The 18608-nt window shown below is 41.4% G+C and overlaps 8 protein-coding genes across 8 annotated transcripts; 4 read left to right on the top strand and 4 right to left on the bottom strand.

Moving 5' to 3' along the window:
• Positions 1–1645: 1645 nt before the first annotated feature.
• On the bottom strand, positions 1646–2119 carry BDB00DRAFT_877239 (uncharacterized protein; the record flags this gene model as incomplete). The annotated part of the gene is made up of 2 exons (XM_053127589.1): positions 1646–2012; positions 2103–2119. The coding sequence occupies 2 exons, from the start codon at positions 2117–2119 to the stop codon at positions 1646–1648; spliced, it is 384 nt and encodes a 127-aa protein (XP_052974924.1).
• A 3336-nt stretch (positions 2120–5455) lies between these two features.
• Positions 5456–6806, top strand: BDB00DRAFT_877238 (chitin synthase III catalytic subunit; the record flags this gene model as incomplete). Its single annotated transcript, XM_053127588.1, has 5 exons — positions 5456–5615; positions 5691–5771; positions 5852–5955; positions 6041–6151; positions 6222–6806. 5 exons carry the CDS (start codon positions 5456–5458, stop codon positions 6804–6806), a joined length of 1041 nt encoding a protein of 346 aa, XP_052974923.1.
• Positions 6807–7493: 687 nt separating this feature from the next.
• Positions 7494–8281, bottom strand: BDB00DRAFT_791725 (uncharacterized protein; the record flags this gene model as incomplete). The annotated part of the gene is made up of 3 exons (XM_053121053.1): positions 7494–7501; positions 7554–8090; positions 8206–8281. The coding sequence occupies 3 exons, from the start codon at positions 8279–8281 to the stop codon at positions 7494–7496; spliced, it is 621 nt and encodes a 206-aa protein (XP_052974922.1).
• A 315-nt stretch (positions 8282–8596) lies between these two features.
• BDB00DRAFT_791724 (ribosomal L27e protein family-domain-containing protein) lies at positions 8597–9546 on the top strand (the record flags this gene model as incomplete). The annotated part of the gene is made up of 5 exons (XM_053121052.1): positions 8597–8623; positions 8832–8886; positions 9016–9184; positions 9280–9364; positions 9472–9546. The coding sequence occupies 5 exons, from the start codon at positions 8597–8599 to the stop codon at positions 9544–9546; spliced, it is 411 nt and encodes a 136-aa protein (XP_052974921.1).
• Positions 9547–10045: 499 nt separating this feature from the next.
• On the top strand, positions 10046–11432 carry BDB00DRAFT_877235 (small GTP binding protein RAB6A; the record flags this gene model as incomplete). The annotated part of the gene is made up of 10 exons (XM_053127587.1): positions 10046–10112; positions 10225–10283; positions 10357–10426; positions 10522–10530; positions 10640–10647; positions 10719–10791; positions 10877–10988; positions 11063–11147; positions 11214–11292; positions 11371–11432. 10 exons carry the CDS (start codon positions 10046–10048, stop codon positions 11430–11432), a joined length of 624 nt encoding a protein of 207 aa, XP_052974920.1.
• Positions 11433–11791: 359 nt separating this feature from the next.
• On the bottom strand, positions 11792–13409 carry BDB00DRAFT_847298 (uncharacterized protein). Its single transcript, XM_053125217.1, has 6 exons — positions 13371–13409; positions 13241–13305; positions 13053–13151; positions 12859–12929; positions 12711–12782; positions 11792–12632 (listed from the first exon to the last, which is right to left on the bottom strand). The coding sequence occupies exons 1-6, from the start codon at positions 13390–13392 to the stop codon at positions 11900–11902; spliced, it is 1062 nt and encodes a 353-aa protein (XP_052974919.1). The 5' UTR covers positions 13393–13409; the 3' UTR covers positions 11792–11899.
• Positions 13410–13413: 4 nt separating this feature from the next.
• On the bottom strand, positions 13414–16619 carry BDB00DRAFT_932576 (glycosyltransferase family 39 protein; the record flags this gene model as incomplete). Its single annotated transcript, XM_053129088.1, has 9 exons — positions 13414–14079; positions 14146–14463; positions 14561–15145; positions 15218–15495; positions 15589–15654; positions 15745–15853; positions 15916–16189; positions 16266–16397; positions 16461–16619. 9 exons carry the CDS (start codon positions 16617–16619, stop codon positions 13748–13750), a joined length of 2253 nt encoding a protein of 750 aa, XP_052974918.1. The 3' UTR covers positions 13414–13747.
• A 419-nt stretch (positions 16620–17038) lies between these two features.
• Positions 17039–18583, top strand: BDB00DRAFT_884779 (uncharacterized protein; the record flags this gene model as incomplete). The annotated part of the gene is made up of 3 exons (XM_053128357.1): positions 17039–17308; positions 17382–18046; positions 18112–18583. 3 exons carry the CDS (start codon positions 17039–17041, stop codon positions 18581–18583), a joined length of 1407 nt encoding a protein of 468 aa, XP_052974917.1.
• Between the last annotated feature and the right edge of the window lie 25 nt (positions 18584–18608).

Below are 18608 nucleotides of genomic sequence, written 5' to 3'. Positions count from 1 at the left end.
GGCTAGCCACTGAAGGTGATTGAGCTCTTTTTCGCGGGGCCGATGCGACTAATGGTCTCCCAAAATGAACATAAGACCTCCGACGTAGCGCCCACCTTTGTGTCAAGCCAGGAGTCGAACCTGCAAACGTGCCCAGAAACATTACCGACACATACAAAAAAGTTGGTGGGCCTTTGAAACAACCCACTACGGTTGTTCACAGCTAAAACACAGGTGTGAGCGTGTGTAAAGCAGCAGACGCAGGGTTATAAAGAAATTTACCTGTGATTGGCTTAAGGGCGCGTTTATGACGATTACGACTGCGCGAAATAGAAAAGCATGGAGATAAGGGAAAGAGAAGAGCGAAAAGGCAACTGAGCTGAGATAGCCGGACTTTATAACCATGGGCCGCCCGAGAATCTTGCGATTTGAGCTGTTTTACCCATAGTCGTATCGAAGAATGGACGATACTGCTTCTGTTGGATATGCAGTTTTGCACCACTCCCTCTTTCAATGAAGATGGTGATGAAGTACGCCATGCGCATGTATGGATAGATAACAAATAGTGAATGCACGTTATTTGCAGCTCCACGCGACAAACATGATGTGACATCTAAACAGGCTCATAAACAACCTCTCTTTTACTTTTCTCAGCTACACATCTATCAGCTTTTAAGATTACTATTGACAAGTATCATACTTATAAGCTCAACTTTCAAATGGTACTACATAGTAGGATTTGAACTCATCGGTTCAAAGGTATTGCATGAGTTTACTGACATTTCTTTATACATACACTTTTTAAGATAGTAACATGAAGGCCGTATACAAATAAAAAGTTTATGTAAATTGTTGACATAGCATAAGAGCTTACTTTAATAAGAAGCAAAATAAGACTATGATTTATATCTGATGTTGACAGCACTACTTTGCCAAGTACATGATCAAGCTCAAAAGTGACACATAGCTTTAGTGATCGCTCACAAATATATACATACTGACGTCCTTCTTGCGCCTTGAGAAAAATGTCGAACCATTCTTCATTTAACTAATACATGAGACTAGCTGATCATCACACGCACCCTTGGCTAACCGGTGAAATCGTTTCTCGTATATGAAGCCAGTTTTCGACAGTCTATAAAAAGATACAGCTGCATGTGTGAATCATGTTGAAAAATACATTGGAGATCCGTCAGAAGTTAAGATTGGTCATTTCTTCTTTACATATGGCTCTGCATCATCCATCAATTCCATACAAAATCCACCCCCCTCCTATGAGTTGAGCAACCATTCATTCAGTAAAGCCACTTTTACCGACCTTCCACTTGAGTGTGCAGATGCAGCAGTTTTAGCAGCATAATAATGCCGCTTGAAGATTATTATCTCTACTATCATATTGGCTAAAATAAATAGAGTGGTGGACCTTCACTCATTTTTGATTTAAAATAAAGCTGTGCTGCTCACCAGAGTGGAAAAACCGGCTTATGCGACGGCTTGTTTTTTTTGTTTAGACCATTTGAAAAAGCTGCGCCCATGTTTATCATATGACGATGCAGCTACAATTAATAAATAACATATCGACAAAGACGGTGTATAAAGTGCACATCGATATGCATGCAGAGTGTAGGTGACATGATGAGGAATCCAAAGTATTCTTCTTTTCGTCCTAACAAACGGTGTAAACGGTGTAAACGGTGTAAACGGTGTAGACGGTGTAAACGGTGTAGACGGTGTAAACGGTGTAAACGGTGTAAACGGTGTAAACGGTGTAAACGGTGTAGACGGTGTAAACGGTGTAAACGGTGTAAACGGTGTAAACGGTGTAGACGGTGTAAAACGGAGTCAACCTCTGATTGGCTGACCCAAGTACCGGTTTGTCCGTCTGTCCGAAACGCTTCTCGTTGCCATAGCAACCCGGTGTAAACGGTGTAAACGGTGTAAACGGTGTAAACGGTGTAAACGGTGTAAACGGTGTAAACGGTAAGCGATATAAACGGATGTCATGATCGGCTACCGTCGTGCTTGGGAAATCCCTTTTAAGCGATTGGCAGCTCTCCTGAGTGTTGACATTCCGTTGTTGCTAGCTACAGGTAGAGTTTTTTGTGTTTCTATCACTATTGTACTTTCCAGACCGAACCATAAAGTACGCAAAATACCAAATGATCTCAAGGAGCTTCCCCTGGTGCGTCTAGTGCTCCAATGGTAGAAACATATCATTGTCTATTTTTGAAAGACCATTTTCTAGATCTTTGATCGGTTCGCTGTATTTAAGTTTAACGAATGGCACAAAAAAAGCATATTATATACGTCGACGCCGTACTTTACAGATTCTGTCTTGTTAAAAAAGAAAACTTGGCGATGCGTTTCAGCAGACCCAGTTTATCGTATATAGATTGGGCATGAAGAATATAGATCGTCATTGACGATCCATAAATTACAGTATTGCCCATGATATCTTCAGAGTTACAGGACCATTAACAAGTGGCGGTCGATTGATCACTTTTGTGTCGTAGTGCTATAAAAGTGGGGTCATAATTACCTTCCAGCTTTTTTTCGACGTCATGGATTAGTTATACTCTCTTATAACAACAAGCAAAAGCAAATGGAAAAGTTTATTCACAAGCATGGCATGCTTTGTAAAAAGGAAAAGTACAAATTCAAGGAGACTCTATATACGGGCTGGAAGATGATGATATTCTTGCTATCATGAGTACATTCATTATTTGTAACCAGTACTGTATGTAGGCATTATAGTCTGATACATGCTAATATGATGAAGAGCGGATATATCAATTATATTGATAAGCGTCATACTGTGCACCAATATATAGCGGATCTTGCAAACTGGCAAAACAGACTCACAGTAACAGCCTCGCTTCCCTGGAGGAGCATGGTTATTATTTTGCCGCTATCAATATTCACAAAAGAGACCTTCACGACGAGATCGACGCATCCATTTCTCAAAGTAACAAATTACGACGAAAGACTGGAAAATTGTTTCTTCCATACAGAAAGACAACAAATGCGCTTTCAAACTGTGAAATTTCCTGCTCCACACGCTTCTTACCGAGTTGTAAAGCATTACTTGGCGTATTATAAACAAAAGCGGATTTATTTATGCACTCACATTTGAATGCAACCGCTACATTGACCCTAAATAGGGAGTATTATCACCCAACATGTATATACCTTTTAAAGTCAATTAAGAACTATAAATCTTGATTCTAACCGTATATAACTATCCGAACGATATTTGGGACGATGTGCGACAAGTATCAGTAGCAGAAAGCTTTGGTGATGATGATCGTCATCACTTTGGTCTTTGCTGTGGCAGGTAAGTCATAAGAAGGTTCAAGAGTTTCTACTGTCTTTCGTCACGCTTTTTAAACTTTTTGATTTAGAGACGTGTGTGTCCCTGGTGTACATTTGGTTTTATGATGCCTCTGCACATACTTGCACATTGTTTAAAAGCAGAAAGCATCGCACTCATTCATCCAAAGTTTCTACCACTTTTTGGGTACAAACTATGGCTTACACAATCATCGTCGAACTGCTTTTTGGATTGTAAGAGATAGCCAGTATTATCGAGCATTGAGCACATGCATGATATGGGATCCATTATCGCACCTGGTCGTGAACCACATAATACCCGCTTCATTGAACGATCCAATTGTCTTGTTACGTAATGAACTTGAAGTCATCGTATTAATCAAATTTATGCTGGCTTATAAAATCAACAAAATACAAATCCCAAACATCCATCCCTCTACCAACATAATCTCACCAAAATGGTTCATTTGCAAGGGTGGGATTACATAATTTAGTAATGCCAAGTAGTATACTAAGAATCAAAATTTTGCTTTTGTTTTTGGTCGTACATCATGTATATCACCCCATTGAAAAAAGTCACTCGTCAGTTAGTATATGTATGTATCTGTAGCAATTACACAACACGGACCTATCATACTTTACTTAATCTGCAGGTCGTTGCTCAGGAGTGGAATACAAGTCAAATTATATGATAAAAAAAAATAAAACATGTCATTTCGCTCTATGACAGTTAGAAACTTTCTCGTTGTGCGCTACAACCGTTCCCTCCTTCTAGCCTTTTCTCACGATGGGGGCAGCGATCTAAAAACCCATCCCTACCGAGTCCGAGTAAACAACATGCAGTGTGACGAAGCATCCCATTGGTTTCGCAAGGTCAAAAATAAAAGATTTTCAAAAAGCCTTAAACGTAGCTCGCAATAGACACACAGTTAAAACTATAAACTAAATGAACATGAAATACGCGCGTGATAGCTGGCGATATACATTATACATACACTAATGGGATGTTTTCTTTCGTATTTCTCATACAACATCATCAGGATATAGGTATGTAACAGTGCTGTGATTTCTGCTCAATAGTATGTATATTTACAACCTGTCATCTTTTATGACATTGAGATTATTTCGCTACTTGTGTATATAGAAGCAATGAAAGGCATCCGTCCAAGTACAAGTTTTCTACGTTGTTAAGCGATATCACAACTGCTTTTTATACAATAGAACTACCTCATCAGCACATATGCATAGGCTTAAATATCTGAGTTGCTAGTATGTCGCTGTTGCTACAAATTACTGCAAGAACCTGCAGGCGATATCGCGGTTCGTTATTGTTTACATATAGTGTACATAGATGGCTGTATAGAACTGGCACTTAATCAATGTTTTCGTACATGTCCTCAAAAGGAAAACAATGCAATTGGGACAACAAAAGAAAAACATGGTTTCCCTGTTGTTCGTCAGTGAGATACACGTTAAGGATTGGGAGCATATATTGGGATGAAAGAAGAAAGGGATGTATGTAACGAGGCACTCTTGTTACACGAACACATATTTCTTGGTGGAGTGTTGGGAATGTGTACACTTCTTTTATTTTTTTTTGCTGTCACCTAAATACCATTTTATACCAGAAGAACTAGGATTTACTGGTCACAACCGCAATTGCACTGTCCTTATCTAGACATCATTACTACTTGATATAATCTAACTTTTCAAGTTGTTCATCGACAGATCCTTGTGTGACGGTGTTTGTTTATGTAGAAAGTAGAGTGGGCTACATGTAGAACCAAAAAGGAAATGGGTCTAAATTACGTTTTGATTTGGCTGAGGGTTTCCCAAAAAAAAAAAAGTAAGGCTGGGCGGAATCCACCTCCTCCGCGCGCCCGACCGTTCGATGGAGTTGGGTCCAAAAATAGAAGTGATGGAAGAGAAAATAGAGGTTAGATACACAAACCAACCAACCGGGCTCTCCAGCTTCTCTTTTCTTTCTCTCGTTTCCGTACCTTTTACACTTTTTTCTTCTTTGTTCTTCAAAGCAATCGCGTGCGGGAGAGATTGTGTGTAGATACATTGATATCAAGGAGAAACTCCATCAACCAATCTTTACAACAACAACAACAACAACGGTAACCTCCGCCCGCCTAATCACATGGTCGAGATCACTTTTGAATTCGGCGCTTTCAGCTTTGACGGCATTTGTCGGACAGTCCCACTGACGCTCTGTCCAGTTATTGGCAAAGATGAGGGCATTGTTCCCGTTTGCTACTCTCGCAATGTAGAACTTGCCGGCAACCTGATTTTTCAACCAGGTAAAAAAGAAAAAGACACACAATACAAATGGAATCTTTTTTTATCGATCGCTGACTCAAAAAGAATAACTATAGCAACGTTAATTATCGATGTTGTTGCCATCGTTATGGTGGGCTTCATGACTTACCACATTCGATCGAAATACACTGCTGTTGGTAAAGTATCTTTTTTTCTTATTTTAGTGGTAAAAAAGAGCATACTGAAGAGAAAATACTCATGTTTTGTAAATAAATAGGTCGAAAGGAAATCGTTACTTTCTTCTACATGTACCTTCTGACCCTGATTCTTGAAATGATTCTTATCACTGGCATTATTCCACAATCATCACCCGTATATCAGGTACAAATCAAGAGAGGAAACCCATGTTAAAAAAGCAGCAGATTGTTGTTGCTAAATCAATCAAATCGTTTTCAATCAATACTAGTGGTTTACTGCTGTACAACTTGGTCTCGTCACTGCTTGCTTCTGGTGCCTCATGTGCAACGGTTTTGTCGGATTCCAGTTTGCCGAAGACGGTACACCATTATCTGTCTGGGTAACTAATTTTTGCATCTTTTCAAGTCTTCAATTACAAAGTATAAAGCTAACAAAACAACGTCTCTTAGTCAATCCGTATCAGTTCGCTCATCATATTCCTCCTCACCGGTTTCATTGCAATCGGCACCTTTGTCGAACTCGGCTCCTTTTCGCGACGCAGTCCAGGCGCCCTTTGGGCCTTTTACATTATCATCAACGGCATCTTTTTGATCACCTACGTCATATCCCAGATCGTGTTGGTGCTGAAATCCTTGGACGATCGCTGGCCGTTGGGTGATATTCTGTTTGGCTTTTGCTTCTTCATCTTTGGCCAGGTCTTGATGTACATTTTCTCTGTCGTGATCTGCGACAATGTCAAGCATTACATTGACGGCACGTTCTTCAACACCGTGTGCACCCTGTTGGCCGTCATGATGGTCTACAAGTATTGGGACTCGATCACCAAGGAGGATTTGGAGTTCTCGGTGGGGTCCAAGCAAAACGTTTGGGAGGTCAAGGAATTGATGGCCGAGGATGAGTTGGAGAATAACCAGCATCGCAATAGCATGACGCCGCTTCAGCAGTACACGCCGCCACCTTTTGCGCGTCCACCATCCCAGGGTCAATATGGCCCTCAATACCATCAACAGTTTGATCAGCAGCAGCCGTTCTAAAAAAAGAAAAAAAAGTCCTTGCTTTCTTTCTTTGTGTGTTTTTTTATTATATTATATTATATATATTGCAAACATTTACTTTTTTCTTTTGTTTATACGACACAAAGAACAACATCGTGCATATTCACCTCTTTCCCTTTGCGATTCCTGTCTACCTACCTACCTACCAGCTCTCTTCCTCCTCATCTTATATAAACCAACCAATCCAAGATTTGTCACATTAACTTGTCTCTTCCTCTTACTCTGTATACACACAACAAAAGACCGCCTTTTATACTTTTCATTGTTCTTCCACAATTGCGCATATTAATAAATAAATAAATAAATAAATAAATAAATAGAAGGATGGTATATATTTTCATTGTAATAATAAGATGCAATTGTTATATGTACAAGATGTCTGATGCCATTATGAGAATGCAGTTTGATGTTTTACGAATTACAATTAATAAGATGATGATGATGATGACCCTTCTCCTTGTTTGAGCATGCGTAGAAAATGCGATATGAACGTAGGGTCGTCATATTGATGATTACCGTCTAGCGATGCGAGTTTCCATAACGAAAGTGCAGGGTCATCATCGATCCGGTGTGTTGCTTTAACACGGGACGATGGCAATGTTTGTTTTGTATCTGAGCAACGTACGATCCTCTTTCTTGCCAACATTTGCTCAAGTTGTAAGGACGCTAATCGCCTAGATTCGTCAATGGTGATAATATCCGTTGCATCGTGATTGATCTTTTTACGTTTGTTCTGCTGCGCCTCGGTTCGACTGAGTGTCAATGCAAGCTGCAACTCTTCATCCATCGCATCTTGCTCGCTGTTGTCATTACGGCGCGCACGTTTCGATTGTTGTTCTTGGATGGTTTTTCGATGAACAATCACAGAGTCGACAAAATCATCGTCATCATCATCATTATCCATGTAGCTACTGTTGTTGATGCCATGACTACTTGATCCACGAAAATCGGCAGCAGAACGAGTTGCCTGAATCACCGTTTGTGGCATTCGTCTAGCAGTAGGCGGCGGCGGCGGCGGTGGTTTGTTATTATTGCGCCTTTCAGGCATATAATCCCACTGAATCCATTGGAGCTTTTGCAATAGGCTTTGCATGGACATGCCGCGTCGCTTGATACATTGTTTCATGTGTGTGATTTTGTGACGAAGCGATTTGTCGCGCATAGGCGCGAATTCGTGGCAACAAGGACAAATATCGAGATTGTCAAGCACAGGTATTGACTGGCCAGCAAATGACGCGTTGGATTCAGCGCGTTCTTCGAAAGCTAACGTGTCAAGACATTTACTGAAATGCACATCTTTACGAATGCCTTGCAAATGTGTAATGCATTTGCCGCAGAAAATGCAATAGTCAAAGTCGCCATCACCACCACCCGTTACATTGCTGTTCTCGTGGATGGTATTTTGTGTTGCTGTCGCCACTGCGAGGTCGGTTGATGCACCACCCGAAAGACATTGTTCGACATGTTGTTGTCGTTGAAAGCTCGAACGGAGATGACTCAGACTGGTCTGACAGATTGGACATTCGGCATCACCCAACGGACCTTCGGTCTGCATGCTCGTGTTGTGTGCATTAACACGAGAGAGGGGGGGGGGTTTATAAAGGTGGATTCAAGTGAGTGGAAAAGCATTCTGGGTAGAGGAGCGGGGTACCAAATTTGATTGGATTCGGGCTGAGGTAGGAGGGTTTGGGAGGGGGGAGGCTCTGGCTGGGTATTCGAAGCTGTGGGCTTGGAAATAGTGGACTTTCTCTTTTTTACTTTCTGACACCATGGTAAAATTCATCAAGGCTGGTAAGGTACGTACATATACAGTATCGATGCACGACACACTATCTATTACGGGGATGGATGCGTAGAGGACGATTATGGATGGATTGAAAACACGAACGATTCGATCAACGAGAACCCAAATCGACCTTATACCCGAGATGGCTCATTGGCCCCAATTTGAATCGGCATTGAAACTGATTTTTTTCCAATTTTTGTTCCCTCGATTCTGTCTAGGTCGTTGTCATTTTGCAGGGTCGCTATGCTGGCAAGAAGGCTGTCGTCGTTCGCAGTATGTATCGTCAACTTTCGAAAAGCATTTTCGTTCCCCTTTTCCCGAGATTTTTTTTCATTTTGAAAAAAATATATATACGCGCCCAAATAATATAAAACTGACGGAATCGAAATTTAAATTGTTTAGACCACGATGAGGGTACCAAGGACAGACCCTACGGCTACGCTGTCGTCGCTGGTATCGAAAGCTACCCCTTGAAGGTTACCAAGGCCATGGGCAAGAAGAAGCTCGCCAAGCGCTCCAAGGTCAAGCCTTTCGTTAAGATTGTCAACTACAACCACATGATGCCCACTCGGTAATGAATCAGTTCTAAAGCGAAGAAATATTAAAGAAAAAGAAAAGAAGGGGGAGATCTGGGATATGGTTTTTATTAACATTACTGTGACATAGTTATGCTCTTGACTTGGAGCAGATTAAGGGTACTGTCTCTGCTGAGACTTTCAAGGACGCCACCCAGCGATCAGAGTCCAAGAAGGTAAAAAAAAATAAAGGGGGAGGGGTCTTTGATGATCATCCGACGATTGTAGTATCTGCAGAAGGGATATAAGAATACTCATCAATGGTTCTATTGTGAATGAACAGGTCATCAAGAAGCTTTTCGAGGAGAGATATCAGACCGGCAAGAACAAGTGGTTCTTCAGCAAGCTTAGATTCTAAGTTATGTTGTGTGTTTTTACTATTCTTGAATGAATGGGAAAGCGATCATGATCCATCTTTTTCTTCCAAACCACACACCAAAAAAATAACAAGAAACTATTTGTTTAAAAAAAACACCATGCTTGCTTCTTTATTATGTTGATATACATTGCCATTTGTGCTTATGCGTGCATGTAATAGATGAGAGTGAAAGTGACCGGTACCCCCTTTTAATTTACCTCGTCAAAGAGTTGGATTCAGTACGGGCCACAGAAATTAATCCACATAGCCGTCATCGTCACCATCATCATCATCATTTAGTCAGGAGTTCGTCATGAATTTTGGCACGGGGGAGGGGGGGATGTAGGTTACACGATCGACTCTTTGGTGGTTATGAAAAAAAAGGGTTCTTTAGTAAAAAAAGAAAAATTGCCTCTCTTCTTTTAACAACGCACACATACCCCTTTTCTTTTTCTCTCTTTTTCCTTTACGTTGACATTTTGTAAATCAATAGAAAAAAATGACAACCAACGACATTGCTAATCCTTTGAAAAAGTACAAACTTGTTTTCTTGGGCGAACAAAGTGGTATGCGTGTAGTTTTTTTTTTTTCTTTTTTATAAATGTCAATCTTGTCAGTCAAGACCAAGAAGAATAAACTATTCACACTTTTTATTTTTCATATGTATTTGCGGCTCAGTGGGCAAAACGTCACTTATCACGCGCTTCATGTACGATACCTTTGATAATACATACCAGGTATATATAACACTTCTTTTACGTGGTTACAGGGATATATGTAATAATAAAACTGAATGATTTTATGAAAAAGGCAACCATCGGCATTGATTTCTTGTCGAAAACCATGTATCTGGATGATCGTACGATCCGTTTACAGCTATGTAAGTTTACAAAGTGGTGTCACACTTCTATGAGATAGTAGCTCATTTTTTTGATCCATCGAAAAACATAAGCTGACATTTAACGTTTATAATAGGGGATACAGGTACATAAATTAAACCGATAATAGTTATCATGTCTTCTTTTAATGTTTATGATGTGCTACCGTGGATTGGCTTATTATTATGCATTTAAATATACAACAACAACAACAGCTGGTCAGGTATAACATAAAAACATCAACACCCTCTCAGTTACGTTATACAAGCTAAAAAGGCGCGGTCCGTATTATAGGAAAGATTCCGTTCCTTAATACCGAGTTACATCCGAGATTCATCCGTATGCGTCGTTGTTTATGATATCAGCAGTAAGTAGAGTGGTTATTGGATGTCGCTCGCGCCGTAGGGGGGTTCAGTAGTAGTCTTCAAAAAGCTAACAGTGTGTATCTCTAGACCGAGCTTCATTTCTCAACACAACCAAATGGATCGATGATGTTCGGGCAGAACGTGGCAAAGATGTCATTATTGTACTTGTTGGAAACAAGACGGATTTGAATGATAAACGGTAAACATCATTCCCCCTGGGTTGGAGACATTTCAATCCCATAATTTTCCTGACACTTACATTATTTGAAATAGGCAAGTGTCAGTGGAGGACGGTGAAAACCAAGCGAAAGAATACAACGTCATGTTTATAGAAACAAGCGCAAAAGCTGGATTCAATGTAAGATCTATATAAGGTTGGGCGTGTTATTGTAATGGATAACTAAGCAGAGCTTTGTTATCATAGGTCAAGGCACTTTTCCGTAAAATCGGTCATGCGTTACCAGGAATGGAGAATGGCACAGACGATGGACAACGTGATCAATGTAACGTCAAAACACCTAAATTTTCAAAAAGTTGATATTAACAAATAATGTATTTTTTTTATTTTGAACACTTTTTAGTGACCAAGGTCGACCTAAGTGACTCTTCGAACAAGGACGAAAGTAGCTCATGCGCATGCTAAAGTATTTCTTTTGCCGCACGCAAGGACTACCGACCACTAACAACCAAGAATACACATTACACATATTTACTAAATTCCTCAACGATACCATTTGACCACACCTCTCCAATTTCTTTCTTCTATTTTTTAATCCAGCATTTGATGCTTTTTTTTCGTTTAGAGTATAACCCCCCATCCATCACCATCACTACCACCCATCACTATAACTACGACCACCGCCCACAACAACTGTGCATGCGAAAACGGGTTGTCAATGATTCTCTAATTTTTTGATTTCGTTGCAGACAGATAGAATAGAAAAAGGGCAATGCTTAGCACGTTTTATATATATTTATATAAAAGAAAGAACAAAAAAAGAGAGGTTCTGGATGCGTGTGTGTATGAGATAAAAAACAAGAAAAAATGGGATTACATGTGTGTATGTGTGTGTGTGTGTGTAGTTGTACATTTTACAGGAATTGGAAAGATTATTTCAAAGTAACAAGCTTGACATCGAAAACCAGAGTGGCGTTACGAGGAATATCTGGGGGTGCGCCACGCTTGCCATAGGCCAAAGGTGCAGGAATCGTCAACTTACGCTCACCACCAATCTTCATGCCAGCAACACCAATGTCCCAGCCCTTGATGACTTCACCACGGCCCAGGTTGAAGAAGAAGGGTCGACCCGAAGTGTTCTTGTCAAACACCTTGCCGCTGGTCAACTTGCCAATGTAACGCATGCCAACCTTCTTGCCGCTCTTTGCAACCTCACCATCGCCAATCTTGACTTCTTCAATCACCATGCCGTTGGGAAGCTTCTTGACCTGGGATTCAGTCTTCTTTGTTTCAGCGGCAGCCTTCTTTGTTTCAGCAGCAGCCTTCTTTGCTTCAGCAGCAGCAGCCTTCTTTGCTTCGGCAGCCTTCTTTTGCTCTTGCTGCTTCTTTTGCTCTTGCTGCTTCTTTTGCTGTTCTTGCTTTTTTTGAGCTTCGTCGGCCTTGGCCTTCTTGGCAGCAGGCTTTTCCTGTTCGGTTTCAGCAGGACGCTTCTTGGAAGGTTGGGCTGGAGGTTCTTCATCATCTTCTTCATCATCGTCTTCCTCTTCCTCTTCCTCTTCTTCTTCCTCCTCCTCCTCTTCTTCTTCTTCATCATCCTCAGAATCCTCGCCTGAGACCTCAGCTTCATCGTCATACATGCCACGCTGCTTCAAAAGAGCTTCAAGGCTGTAAATTATAAAATTAGAATCGTCTATTTCTGTTTTTCCACACAAAAGAGATGTTTGAATAAAAAAAAATCTTTACCCGGCAGCATTGAGGTCTTGACCTTCATCCTCATCATCGTCAAAGACGTAGTTACCAGTAAGGTGGATGGTGCTAAGAAAAGATCGTCAGTTTGAATATAAAAGCAATTACCTCTGAAAAGCCATATAGAAATTTTAACTACACTTACTTGTTACCCTTGACGGTAAAGGTGACTTCTTCGCCCTCAACAAAAGTGATATCCAAAGGCTGTTGCTCGGTCTAATAACGTTATTAAAAAATAGTTTAGACTTTTTATGCTAGAATCTTCAAAGAATGCGATCGCGTGTGCATCAGCTCTTTTTCACTCTCTCTCTCTCGTACTTGAGATGTCAATCTCTTTACCTTTTCGGGTGACAACGAGCACAACACGAAATCCTTCTTGTCGACTTTGACGCACAAAGAAGTACGACCCTTTCCAGTAACTTCATCGCCCAATGAAGCCTATCCATGAATCAAATAACCAAAAAAAAAAAAAGTGGGTCAGCCATTCCTCTTTATGACAGATCATAAAATATACGATTATTTCTTACCATGGAAACACGGAAAGGTGCGGCGACAACTTGAGTGTAAGTCTTTTTTGGAACAACTTGAAGACCTGTTTTTTTTATTATTATTATTAGTGCATAAGTTCTAGATTCCTTCAGTAATTTTTTAATTTACCCCAGAATCCTTGAACGCTCATTTTATATGTATTGGAGGGAAGAAAAAAAAAGTTTCGAGATATGTCAAAACTGCTTTATACTAAAGCCCGCTTGGTTTAAAAAAAAAGGCGTGGCTTAAGGGGAATTCCAGCGACAAGTACTATTGGCTACCACCATGGGTTTTCGTGTTCTCGTCAAAGTTGTAATTGGATGATTCACTGTGTAGTACATATGACGATACTGCCAATGATAGTGCACAGGGTTATGCTATGTGCAGCAGCAAAAGTACCGGACGGAAGATATGATATTTGTTTATTAGCTAAATCACTAATGTTTGTATATACAAAAAGGAAAAGATGAAGCTACAGAGTGCCCTCTTTCCATAAATTATTTGGCTTATAAAGCCTCTGTGATGGTCCAAGCCTTGAACCATTGACGACCACTATACTCTGACGCTGGTCCTCGCATGCCAAAAGCAAAAGGCGAGAAATACACAAACGTGAGAATCACTGCAGTGAACGCAATGGTGAACACCATCTGTCGCCGTCTTGGTGTAGCCCGTTGCGTGAAATGATCCATCAAGAACGGGACCATTAGGATACTAAAGTATAAGGCAGGGAAGTAGTGGTGGAGATAGGTGACGCGACCCATGATGAAGAATGGGATATAGTGCAAGAACCATCCGAGGAAAAGCATCTTGCCCACAGAAACAAATTTGTCCCATTGATCTGTTTTTTTATACAAAACTTAGCAATCATTATCAATCTATCCGAGATACATAAAGTATGACTTACTCGCAGATAGTTCACAGTATTGACGTCGCATTTGTACGTTGTAGACGCCAGCCGCAACACCGAATACCCAAAGAGAAGCAAAGCTTGACCACCAGACAACAGGGTTTCCAAGTAAAAAGTATTTTACGTTTTCATCACTCCAGCTACACATGCGTAGTCCAATAGAGACGAGTGGCCATTGAGAAGGTGCCGATGCTAGCTTGTCGTCTTTATCCGGGTCTGGGATCAGTGCGTTGTTGGATCGCCACATGGCCGCATTAAGATGAACAAAGTCATTGAAAAACTTGGATCGACGTGCACTCTTTGGCGCAGGAGGCACTAATCATAACGTAATGTAATGTTTTGTTGCTCGTTAGAGAACACATAGCTTCCAATGTCTTGCTATCGTGGGAGGAGGATTTTGATAACAACATACACTTTTCGTTTTGATGCTCTTCCACATTCCACCAAGCGTGAGGATCATCATCCTTTGCGTCACGATCACAGACCACCTCAATTTGCTTGAATCCCCACGCTGGCAAAAGCGTATTGTGCGCTGCAAGCAAACAGTTCAGATGGACGTGACGGATACGGAATCGAGTAGACAAGGCTCGAACACGGTCTTTGGATGCGTGGCTGTCGGCAATGTCGTCGACAATCTCGATCCGCCAAGTGTCCTTGATATCGACCACACTTTCATCGCCATAGCCGCTTACTTCGAATTGGTCGACAGTGACAGGGGCTGGAATAGCATGGCTGTGCAGTTTACGTTTGGTGTTTTTGTGCACGAGTCGAACCTCTTGTCCGTCACCAATGTACTCCACTGCTGCTTGATCGTCTTCTGCTTGCTTGTTGTTTGGATCGGGTTGGGTGAACATCCAGTCATTGTTGCCGTCCTTGTGGTGGTAGCAAGTGACTTGTTGTTGCATGGAACCCTCAGGATACCTTTGTACATGCGAGTGAAGTAAACCACCACCAAAGGCATTGTTCTTGAGGGTCACGGAAGAGCCGAACGCGATTTCTGTATCATCGCAAGTATTATTATCAGTTCTATGTACATGCTTGAGCCTCTCTCTCTCTCTTTCTTTTTTACCGATTGGATTTTCGGCAAGTTCGTTTCCTTCAAGCTGTGCTTGGAACAAGGAGCTCATCTGAGCATCCCCGGGACCGCTCTTGTTCAATACAGTAAAGTGAGCAAAAAAGCTGGCCATGTAGATGATGGCTGGAATAGCAATCAATGCCACACCGCGTGCAATCCAGTGTTCCAGGTAGGCTAGTTTGGGCAGCTTGAGGTCGCCGAATAGGTCCCAGAGTTCTTCGATGGTGTAAAGGCCAACAAGAGCAACAGCAAATAAGCCCACCCATTTCACGCTTTGGTGTACATGACACAAATAGGCGTTGATGTTAACATTTTTACCGCTTTGCTCTCTCTCTCTCTCTCTTGCAAAAATTTTGATAACATACCTGGAAACACAACCCAAAGACACACCTGTCATGGTAAGCCAAAACCACCATGCTTTTGAAAACGGGCTATAAACATATGCAATAAGAGAAAAAAAAAGTAAACATTGTGTTAGTTCTGCATCACGTCAACAGAACCTTAGACGATATGTATATTACCTATGACGCGCTTTACGGATTCCAGCCAAACAGTATAGCGAAGCACAGGTGAAGAAAAGCAACATTGAATCCAACAGGATGAATCGACTGATACAAAGATACGCCGTATCTGCACAAAATGTTTTTGTTAGGAAAAGGGAAAACGACTTTAATCAAGTTAACACAACTTACCACACAGCACCATAGCTGCTGCCAAAGTACTCGCAGCCATTGACATCCCCAGCTGCCGAGACGTAGCATATGCCATTGGAATGATGAGCGCGCCCCAAAAAGCATTGAAAATGCGCATAGCAGCAAAATTCACATTTTCAGGATATTCCTTGCCAGACTCAAAACTAAATGATCCATCATAACCGGCCAGCCATCCCGAAAGAGCCACCAGCATTTTACCAAGAGGTGGATGGACGTCGAAATAAAACTCGTGTTTTAAATAATAGGAGCCAAACTACACACAGAGAAGCTTTTGTGAGTTCCTCCCATGATAAAGAGATGTTGTTTTCTTTTTTATTATGCACTCTTACCTTGCCAAAATGCGCTTCATCCCAAACAACCTTATGAGAGCGATCAATGTCTCGGAACCGCGTCCAGAATGCCAATAGCGTCAAAACAGTAGGTACAATGACGTGTGTGTTTTGTATTGTCCAGGCAACATACTATATAAACATTGAATGGGTCAATCGTGCATTTCTCCCTCTTGCTCTCGTCCCCTTATATACTTTTTGACGATAGCCACGTTGACGCTGTGCCTTGAGTTTTTCTGCGTACACGTCCTCATCGTCTTGTAATGAAATACGTTCATAGGTGGGCTCATCTACGGCGGTATTGTTCAGTAACTCCTCAGGATGTGCAATATGTCTTCTTTTTAAATTATCCATGATGATGATGATGGTGGTGGATATAGAAAAAACCACCACTTTAACAAAAGAGAGAAAGAGAAAGCAATGGTCAATTGCAGATCCATCCGGCCTTTTCCCTCCTTTTTTATTATTCTTTATAGATGGATAGGACATGACAACGGTATGTAATGCCTCTAGAGTTCCCCTTCTCGATGTCAAAATTCAAAAGTGGCCTAGCTATGATGGGTTGCTTTTCTTGTGTATATACCACTTTTGCAAACCTGAGTTATGTACCTGGCAACAAACAAAGAGAGCGTTGCACGGTCCCTGAATTGTCAAGTTGTCCATGACATAAGCGGTGGTAGGTGGCGGAATCCAAGCATTTTAAAACATGTGCGACGATATAGTTTACATTTATTAATACCTCACTACCTCTGGAAACAAAAGCCTACTTTGTTATGGTACAAGATATACAACGCAAAATCAAAAGCGTAGCAATACAGCGAGTTATTCGTGCTAAAAAGACGGACGACACGACCTGGACCTGCTGTGGTACTGATTATTATACCCATGAAGCTATTGGACGTCATGTCCATGCAGACCATACTGCTGACATTGAGCAATGGCAAGATCGGCTCTGGAAAGAGCGATTAGAGCATGAAAAAGAACAACAACAGCAACAGCAACGACGCATGGAGAGTGAATTTCGTAAACGACGAGCACCCAAGGTATATATACCGTCTTTGGTTCTTTTCAAAATAGATAGTCTTTTCTGACATTGGGGGGCCCTTCTTCGAACAGGGAAGTTCTGATCCGATCAATGTGAACAACTGCGACTGCGACGTTGAGAATTGCCGAGTCATTTTATTCTACAAATATGTATCCGTAGACGATCCAGATGCATTTGCCCAACAACACCAGAATATATGTCAAAAGCAACAGTTGACCGGCAAAGTGCGTATAGCCCATGAAGGCGTCAATATCACGTTGGCAGGAACAAGCGTTGACATTGAAACGTATCTCGATTGGATTACGACAACACCACCGTTTATCAAGGACAATCTCGCCAAAATAAATAACAACAACAACAACCTTACAGAACGACGCTATCATTTTTTCAAACCATCCAAAGGATGTCGACACGTTTTTTCGGACCTGTCCATCAAAGTCGTGGATGAGATTTGTCCGTTGGGACGACCGTCGCTGGTGGGGTTGAATCAACTCCAAGCAGCGTCGAGTCGTATCAAGAAATTGGAACCACACGAGTTCCATGAAATGGTATTGGCACACCATGACCAGAACAAGGAGACGGTGTTGCTCGATACAAGGAATTATTACGAGAGTCGGATTGGGTTGTTTAAAGATGCAGTGACACCTGCGATCCGCAAATTCAGTCGGTTTCCTGAATATGTGGATCGGAATCGCGCGTCGTTGGAAGGCAAAACCATTTTCACTTATTGTACAGGGTAAAGACAAAAAATCATGTTTTGTTGTGTATCAGAAAAGAAAAAATACTGACATTTATTATTAGCGGAATTCGATGCGAAAAGGCTACGGCATACATGCACCAGGTGTTATCACCCGATACCAAAATCCATATGCTCAAGGGTGGAATCCATAACTATATTGAATGGTGTAAAACACAACGACACGAGGATGACAAACCTTCCCTCTGGCTAGGCAAGAATTACGTCTTTGACGCTCGTCAAGCATTATCGCTAGCAGACGATCCACAGTCAGTTATCACCACCGTTGTCAGTGTTTGTCAAGAATGCAAAGCACCTTGGGACGTCTATCAAAAATGTGGAACGCGCTATTGTCATCTTTTGGTGTTGTATTGTACAGATTGCACATCCAAAGCAAACAAGAACGTTTATTGTTGTTCTGATTGTGCAAATGATATCCGGGGTGATGACGGTGTGTGTGGGTGTGAACGGAGACGGCGCGCTGAAGAAATGAAACCTATAGCGTCGTCATTGTCAAATAGCGAGAATGGCTTGTAAATGCATGTATTTATTTTGTTAAAAC

The sequence above is a fragment of the Zychaea mexicana genome (genome assembly GCF_025766255.1).
Source record: "Zychaea mexicana strain RSA 1403 chromosome Unknown BDB00scaffold_104, whole genome shotgun sequence".
In the NCBI taxonomy this organism is placed as follows: Eukaryota; Fungi; Mucoromycota; class Mucoromycetes; order Mucorales; family Lichtheimiaceae; genus Zychaea; species Zychaea mexicana.
Note: the sequence above shows the minus strand (reverse complement) of the source record. Positions and strands in the feature narration are given on the sequence as shown.